An 8971-nucleotide genomic window follows, 5' to 3' on the forward strand; every position below is an offset into this window, starting at 1 on the left:
TGGATCTGGGGGGGGGGCAGAGGGGACACTTGCCCCAGGGGCTTTTGGGGGTGCCAAATTGGCTACCCAACCCTACTGCTTTTCTCCTCCCCGGGTCTGTGCACTGACCCAGGAAGGAGAAAGCGGGGGTGTTGCAGCAGCATGTGCTCTGTTCTCAGAGCTGAGGACATAGCAAGTGCCACCCCCCCCCCCCCCCACCTTTCTCCTTTCCGGGTCTGTGTGCAGAGACCCAGGGAGGAGAAAGTGAGAGCATCGCAGTGGTGTGTACTCCAAGGACAGAGGAAGCCTCCCCACCCCTTTCTCCTTCACAGACCCGGGAAGGAGAAAGCAGGGGCATCATGGCAGCATGTGTTCCATCCTCACCTCCCCACCCCTTTCAAACCCAGGGGATCCCCTGCCCTCAACTGGGAATTGACAACCCTACAATGCCATTCCGAAATGGCAGGATGCAGCTCTCTGCTCAGTCAGTCTTCTTGTAATCTGGCAGGTATATAAACAGGGACACGCTGCAAGCAGTTCTTGCCCTCTTCCCGCCTGAACGACCAGAGAGCTCATCAGTCAAAGTGTTTTATAGCCTATTAGCGAGGGTAGCAGCCGAGCAAATCAACAAACATTGCAAAATGGCAAGGAGGAGGCTCATTTGGTCCTGGAAAGGGAACACAAACAACATCTGTAGTCAAGAGAGGCGTGAAAAGCCGTCCTATCAATATCCTCAATTTGAGGGCCACATTTGTGCCAGAGACTTAGTGAGGAACACCCGCCTCTCACATTGACCTTCAGGCACTTTATTGGACGGCTATAAAAGCTAAGACCTTTGCACGTAAGCCATGCACTTATGCCGTAAGGCGCACTTGATCCGCTGCGAATGTTTTGGTGACAGGAAAGTGGATGCAAGCAACCGTTAGGTGACAAAGTGCTTTCGTTTCTGGGGAGTGCTGTTGATGGAGTTGAGCCTGGAAGCTTCTAGACGCCAGAAGATTTGCTTCCCCTTTTGAGGATTATTGTTTCTGGGGCTGCAAGGGTCAAAGGAAGACTGGGCCTCGAACGTAGTGGAAAGGTGTTGGGCCATTGCCCTAGATGAGGGTGGCCAGCCTCCAGGTAGTGGCTGGAGAGCTGGGATTACAATTGATCTCCAGGTGACAGAAGTCAGCTCTCCTGGAGAAAATGGCTGCTGTGCAAGGTGGCCTCGATGACATTATACTCTGCTAAAGCCCCACGCCTCCCCAAATCCTGCCTTCTCCAGACCCCACCCCCCAAATCACTAGGAATGTACCAACCCAGAGCTGGCAACCCTACCCTGGGCAGGGTTGTCAATTTAGGGTTGTTGACGGGGCTCCCTAAACATGAGCACATCTAACCTGTGCTGAAAGTGCTGCACTGGCTGCCTGTAGCATACTGGATCCAATTCAAAGTGCTGGTGTTAACCTTTAAAGCCCTATATGACTTGGGACCTGCCTACCTGTGGAACTACCTTTTCCCATATATTCCCCATAGAGTACTGCATTCAGAGACCCTGAATGTTCTTTCAATCCCTGAGCTGAAGAGGCTAGATTAGACCAGGGCCAGGGTCTTCTTAGTGGCATAACCGGTGTTATGGAATACTCTCCCAATTGACATAAGGGCCTTATGAGATCTTGTTCCATTCTGTAAGGCCTGTAAGACTGCTGTTTCATCGTACATTTGAGAACTAGATGGGAGAGAGCTGCCAAACCGCCTGGAAGCTGACTATTTTTAAACTACTACCATCGCACCTAGGCCAATAGCAAATCTGGAAATTATGGGGAATTATAAAGAATCAGGCCTCAGATTCAGTGGGAGCTCACAGGAGCACAGCTCCTGAACCTTTCTGAGAGTTCCACCTCCTTGTCCATTGAATAGTAGGTGCAGCTGCATAACAATCCCTGGATGAGCTCCACCACCTATTTTTCTATAAAATGACCCTTGTAAAGAACTATGGGAACGCCGACTACCTCTTATATTATGTATCATTGGAAATAGCACCAAAGTTGTTAATTTTTCAAAAAGAATAACTTGAATAAATTTACAGAGGAACAATGGAAAATTTTGAACGAATCAGTAACAATAAGAGAATTGGGAGAGGCAATAGCGGCCCAAAAGAATGCCAAATCACCTGGACTGGATGGTTTACCTGCAGAGTTCTACAAGGCATTTGAAGATTCCCTATTGGTACCATTTAAACATCTTATAGAAGTGATTCTAAAAGAAGTGCAAGTTCCAAACTCATTGCAAGAAGCAATAATATCTTGATATGGTTTTAATATTGCTTAATAGGGTTTATATTGATATTTTAGGTTAGATTGTTACACTTTTATGATGCCGTCTTTGGCTTATTAGCCATCCTGGGCCCAATTGTGAAGAAGGCATAATATAAATATAAACAAACAAACCAATAAGTTCTTGGAGATTTGGGAAGGGCTGGGTTTGAGAACAAGAGAAACCCCAGCAGTGTATAATGCTATACAGTCCACCCTACAAAGCAGCCATTTCCTCCAGGCTGCAAGTCTGAATCAAACAACCTAGAATTAAAACTAGCTGAGAGTCACATGAACACATGTGAAACCGCCTTATGCTGAATCAAATCCATCAAGGCCAGCTTGGTCTACTGTAACTGACAGCAGCTCTCCAGAGTCTCAGGCAGAGGTCTTTCACATCTCCCACTATCTCTGACTAAAGATGCTGGGGATTGAACCGAGGACCTTCTGCATGCAAAGCAGTGGCTCTTCCACTGTGCCACAGCTGTTCCCCATGCAGAAGGAATTGCTTGTAAAGCTATCCCAGTGAACTGTCATGAAGCAAACTATCTGGTATGCAGACAGGATCAAGTTACTTTAAATAACTTTTTAACTAGAACCAAGTTAGAGTCCACTTGCACCTTTAAGGACAACAAAGTTATATCCAAGGTATGTTGGTCTTAAAGGTGCCGCTAGACTCTAACTTTATTCTATTGCTTCAGACCAACATGGCCGCCCACCTGGATCAAACTTTTAACTACTGCAGTGCCGCTGAATTATTTGCAGTGAATTTGAACGGTCACAGCCCGTTGCTGACAGCTGTGTCTTTAGCTCAGGAGAAATTTAATAAGCGCAGCTTGTTCTGGCTTGGGGGAATGTAGTGAAAATGGTTAACCTGGTATTTCTGAATGGTGGTTAAAAGATGCCAGAAGGGGAGGGGGGGGGAAACTTGTCAATTTCTGTGCTGTTAGCACAAAGGCAAACAGAAATTCAAGAAGTGAAGCCTTTTGGCCCCACTGTTTATTTTCATGTCAGAGAGAAATGGGTGCACATCCTTTCCCTGTTACGTGCTCATGCACATCACTAATGGGAAAACATGACTCATGCACATCAATACTGTAGCAAACGGGATGCACCAGTTTGGAAATTGTAGAAATTCTCCAAGTTAAAATAGAATGCAGGCGGGGCAGATCCAAACTGGGAGACAGCCACTAATCTTGTACAAGAGCAATACTCTCTCTAAGCTGTGAAGTCTTGTGAGCAAAAATTCTACTTTGTGAGCTACTGGCATTAAAGTTGTGAGCCACTGCATAAATTACTTTGCTCTGGGACCATTTTTCCTGAGCTAAAACAAAAAATGTGTGAGCTGGAACCTAAAAAAATGTGAGTGAGCTCACACTAACTCAGCTTAGAGGGAACACATAGTCAGTACTTTGAGGAGATAACATGGCAACCCTATCATCAAGATAACTTCAAAGAGAATGATTTACCGATAGTCACCAAACCAGGACTTTTTGTGTAGCAGGAACTCATTTGCATATTATACCGCACTCCCCTGATGTAGCCAATCCTCCAAGAGCTTTCAGGATTTTTCTTACAGCGGTGTGTGGCCTGATATGCTATTAAAAAAGCCCTGCACCAAACCATCATTGTTATTACAAGGTAACTTCCCAATTACCTGAATTCTGCTTGTGTGCTACATTTTGGGAATAGACTGGAAATGTCAGAATGCAGAAGAAAGGAACAACCTGAAACCTTTGCTTTCTACAGGAAAATGGGTAGGACTGCCAACTTCCAGGTGGCACCTGGAGATCTCCTGCTATTACATTTGATCTCCAGAAAACCAAGATTAGTTCTTTTGGAGAAAAATGGCTGCTTTGGAAAGTGGACTCAATAGCACTGTATGCTACTGAATTCCCTCCAAACCCCACCCACCCCACAGTCTAGAGATGGGCACAAACTGGCTCATGAATGAAAGTTTGTGATGAATTTTGGCCAGTTTTTGGTTTGCATACTCATGTTCATGGCAGGTCAACTGACATGAACTTTCTACAAACTTTCAAGAAGCTCATGGCAGTCCATGGCTGTTTGTAAATGGGTACATTTCCAGATAGACTGCCTTCACTCAATCTAAATGTTTGCCAAACTTCAATGGGGGCAGAACTTGGAGGCCATGTAGAGGAGCATCTGGAGGAGGTCCCCTGCAGCTTTGATGCCTCTAGCTTTCACAGGATCCATTCTATATACTCCTGAACTTCCTGAACCTGCCTTTCATTTCCCCAGAAAGCACTTTCCTTTCTTTAGGTTGCTATACCTCAGACTCCATAAGTACAATCCTCACCAAACCTGAAGGGCAGATAGAAGAGAGTCAGCCAAAGATCTCCTGCAAATTTGGCACCTCTAGCCTACTAGGGGGCTGTTTTACCAATTCATGAACTGAACCAGTTCATTTGGAGCTTGAAAGTTCATGATGATTCATGGCTTGCGAACTAGTCATGCTACGAACCATTAACTGAACCATATTTTCCTGGTTCACGCCCACCCTTACTAGACTTCATCCTGAAATCTCCAGTTATTTCACAACACAGAGCTGGCAACCCTAGAAAGGCAATGCAAGATGACAATTTGATGTGGTTTTTGTTCTTTGAATAAGTACACCTCTGGTGGTGAAATTGCATCCAGTGTGGTTGCAATGCGGAAGTGAGACCAAGGGGACCTGGGTGCGAATCCCCACCCAGGAATCTCATTAAATGACCTGACAGCCACACAGTCTCAGCCTAACCTACCTTAAAGGGCTGTTAGAAAGATCAACATGGAACCACTGATCTTACTCTAAGCTTCACCTTGGGGGCAGGGAACGCATGGCCTGCCTCTTTCGTGATGGCTTCCTTATTGCTTTAGAGGAAAAAGATTCTGCTGAGCATCAGAGCGTGCTTCCTCCCTGATTCACCAAATCTGTTTCCTCGCCCCGGCGGAAATGGGCCGACTGATATGTCACATGGCATCATCCCAGTGCGATTGTCGTAATGGGTCATAATATCCAGCTAATCGTGGAAGGCTAAGGTCTGGTTAATGTGTATAAGAGGCTGAAGGAATCAAGGAAAGTAATTTATGAAGCTGGATAAAGAGAAGATGAGGTATCAGGCTCTGGAGTCAAGATATAAATGTGGGAGAAATGAGGTCCAGTGATGAAGAGTAGGAGCGGGTGTGCCCACCCCCCTCCTATGGGGGAATTTCTCTGACCCTTCAGCATCCAGAAACAACAAGCAGTGCTTTCAGGCTTCTGCATTCTCCTCTGAGAATGCTGAAGCCTGAAAGTATCCAGTCGGAGGCTCAGGGATGGCACGAATGGGGAGGGGGCGCCCACCCTGTGCACCTGTTGGGAACTGGCACTCTAGGCTATTGCCTAGGTTGCCTACTCCCACGTGCTGGCCCTGGGAGTGGGGAATAGGTTGTAGACTGGGAACATGAAACTGGGAACCATAAACCCTGACTGTGGGAAAGAAGAAGAGTTAGTTTTATACCCCACCTTCACTACCCAAAGGAGTCTCAGAACAGCTTACAGTCACTTTCCCTTTCTCTCTCCACAACAGACACCCGGTGAAGTAGGTGGGGCTGCGAGAACTGTGACTGGCCCAGGGTCACCCAGCTAGCTTCATGTGGATTGGGGAATCAAACCTGATTCTCCAGATTAGAATCTTTCACTCTTAACTACTATAAAAAGTAAAGATAGTCCCCTGTGCAAGCACCAGTTGTTTTTGACTCTGGGGTGACGTTGCTTTCACAATGTTTTCACGGCAGACTTTTTACAGGGTGGTTTGCCATTGCCTTCCCCAGTCATCTACACTTTCCCCCCAGCAAGCTGGGTATTCATTTTACCGACCTCGGAAGGATGGAAGGCTGAGTTAACCTCGAGCCAGCTACCTGAACCAGCTTCCACTGGGATCCAACTCAGGTCATGAGCAGAGGGCTCCAACTGCAGTACTGCAGCTTTACCACTCTGCGCCTCAAGGCTCTTTTCTTAACCACTATACCAAACTGGAAATCAAAGAGAAGTATTTTAAATGAAACAGCAGTGAGGATTCTGGGGTTGATTTTTTTTTCAGTCTTTTGCTACCACATGACAAAATAATCCACTGCTAAGATGACTTTATAAAGGGAAGAAGACTGATTTATTGGAAATTAAGAATGTAATCAATTTAAAAAAAAATCCCACTTTTCTAAGCCTCTTTACCTGAATAGAATTCTATTCAGACCTGCTTGTTGCTTGATCTACAAACCTCTCAATGGCATTAGCCATAATTACTAAATGGAACCTCCAATATTGCTATGGAGGGGAACTGCAAACAATGGAATTCGCCTTCCTGCCCTGATTTGGGGTTTGTCGAGGCCAGGGGTCACTTTGTAGAATAATAGGTGGTGGAGCTCATCCAGGGATTGTTATGCCGCTGCACCTACTATTCAATGGACAAAGTGGGGAGGAGGGGGAACCCTCAGAAAGGTTCACGAGCTGCACTTCTGTGAGCTCCTGCTGAATCCAAGGTCGAGGCATCTAAAACTATGCCCGAAACAAGCTACTACACTAGATGGGTATTTTGTTCTAATACAGAAGGACTGCTCTTATGTTCTGGTGTGGGTTACTGATACTATTTGTCTTTTAGCCAGGGTCTGACTGAACACCCCATTTTATTTCCTTCCGATGCAGGAGGCTGTTTAAGGACCCTGCACTGAAAAAAAATAAAGATTAATAAGAGGTTGCTCATGCTTTTCATAAGGTTGGGATTTTACCAAGGCTCTTAATATATATTTTCCTCAGCTCCCCTCACCCCTCCAGAATCATGACTTGGCACTTTCTTTCAGCCAAATGAAGATAGATTCAGGTGGGAAGCCATCTTGGTCTGAAGCAATAGAACAAAGTTTGAGTCCCGTGGCACTTTTAAGATCAACAGAGTTTAATTCTGGGAATAAACTTTTGTGTGCGTGAACTTTGTTGGTTTTAAAGGTGTCACTGGACTCAAATATAAGCCAAATGGTAGCTGACAGATTCTTCGGTTGCTGAATTTTGTAGCAGAAAGCAAAAGCCAAACGGAGTCTGGGATGTCCGGCAGAATTGATCAATACTTAGAAGTCCAAACTTTCCATTCCTGTTTCCTAGCCACTTGTTTCTTCCTCATTTTTTTTCCCAGGGTTCATTCAAGTGTATTCAGAAGCCTGCTGGACCATTAACAACTTCTGCTTTTGCCTGCTTTCCTGGAGTTTATGACTTTATTGCTCTGGCTCTCAGTCACCCACACTGAACAATCTCTCATGGTCCATTTCATGTGCAGTGCTCCTTGCTCTCTGCGCCAGTTGCATCTGTTGCTCAGACAATTTACACCAACCCAGAGACTTTCCCAGCATCAGCTGAAGGATGGATAGGGGGAGAGAGGTAGGCATCTGATCTTAATGCAATGGAAGCCTTGGATGTCATCTCTTTGGTTGTCTACGGGGCTACCATATTGCTGGGGCTGCCTTCCAATGCCTTGGCCCTCTACATCTTCTACTGCCAAGCCAAGACTCGCTTGACACCCAACCTCATCTACATGATTAATCTCTGCGTCTCCGACCTGGTCTTCGTTCTCTTCTTGCCACTCAAGATGCTGGAGCTGGGGAAGATGGAGCGGCCCATGCCGAGCTTCCTCTGTCCTCTTTACAACCTCATCCACTTCGGCACCATCTATACCAGCACCTGCTTCCTGACCGTTGTCGGCGTAGGTCGTTACCTGGCTGCTGCTTATCCTATCCACTATCAGGTTTACAAGAAAGCTTGTTACTCGTGCTTGATCTCGCTGGGCATATGGTGCCTGGTTGGATCTCATGGGCTTCTCATCTTTGCCCTTGAGACCTCCAGAGACGTCAACTCCACCCTGTTTGCAGGCAAGGACACCTCTTGCTTCAGCAACTTCAGTGAAGACCAGCTGGCTTTGTTGGCCCCTGTGCGGCTGGAGCTGTCCGTGGTTCTTTTTTTCCTGCCCTTAGCCATCACCTCTTTCTGCTACGTTGGCTGCATCCGGGTCTTGGTTGGGTCACACCTTCACAAACGGAAGAAGCGGCGAGCGGTGAGGGTAGCAGTGGCCACTCACATGGTCTTCATCCTCTGTTTTGGCCCTTACAACATATCCCACGTAGTGTGCTTCATCAAAAGGGAAAACATTTGGTGGCGCAATGTGGCCGTGATCCCCAGCGCATGCAGTGCTTTCCTGGACCCTCTCATCTTCTATTTCCTCTCTTCTGCCATGGATGATGGGATCACTCAAGTGTGGCTTTCCTTGAGACAGAAATACAGCTCCATCAGGCAGGGTTTGGGGAAGATCACCTTAGCCCATGGAAAAGCAAGGAGTCAACAGCCGCCCTCTGGTGTTGCCTGAAATGATTGAGATGTCTTCTTTTTCAGTGTGCTCATAATGGCCACTAAAACCTCTGGAGAAAAAGAAGGTGGCATTCTCAGGATTATAACTAATTGGAAAAGTTTCTCAGCATCTGTAATGAAAATGAAATGCACTGAATATGTGCTGGAGGACCTCCTGATGGCATTTGGTTTCTGGCCACTGCGTGACACGGAGTGTTGGACTGGAAGGGCCATTGGCCTGATCCAACATGGCTTCTCTTGTGTTCTTATGGCATATCTGAAGGTCATCTCACGTACTGATCGGGGTGGCGGTGGTCTGGGCCAAAGAAAT

At 46.4% G+C, this 8971-nt stretch overlaps 1 protein-coding gene across 1 annotated transcript; it reads left to right on the forward strand.

Moving 5' to 3' along the window:
- The first annotated feature begins 7702 nt into the window (after window positions 1–7702).
- On the forward strand, window positions 7703–8659 carry LOC132585787 (free fatty acid receptor 3-like). The gene has a single exon (XM_060257669.1). It carries the CDS (start codon window positions 7703–7705, stop codon window positions 8657–8659), a length of 957 nt encoding a protein of 318 aa, XP_060113652.1.
- The last annotated feature ends 312 nt before the right edge of the window (window positions 8660–8971 follow it).

This window comes from Heteronotia binoei, chromosome 17 (genome assembly GCF_032191835.1).
Source record: "Heteronotia binoei isolate CCM8104 ecotype False Entrance Well chromosome 17, APGP_CSIRO_Hbin_v1, whole genome shotgun sequence".
In the NCBI taxonomy this organism is placed as follows: Eukaryota; Metazoa; Chordata; class Lepidosauria; order Squamata; family Gekkonidae; genus Heteronotia; species Heteronotia binoei.

Bases quoted from the DNA above. Each gene is read 5' to 3' on its own strand.
- LOC132585787 (XM_060257669.1), top strand. From the start codon at position 7,703: ATGGAAGCCTTGGATGTCATCTCTTTGGTTGTCTACGGGGCTACCATA.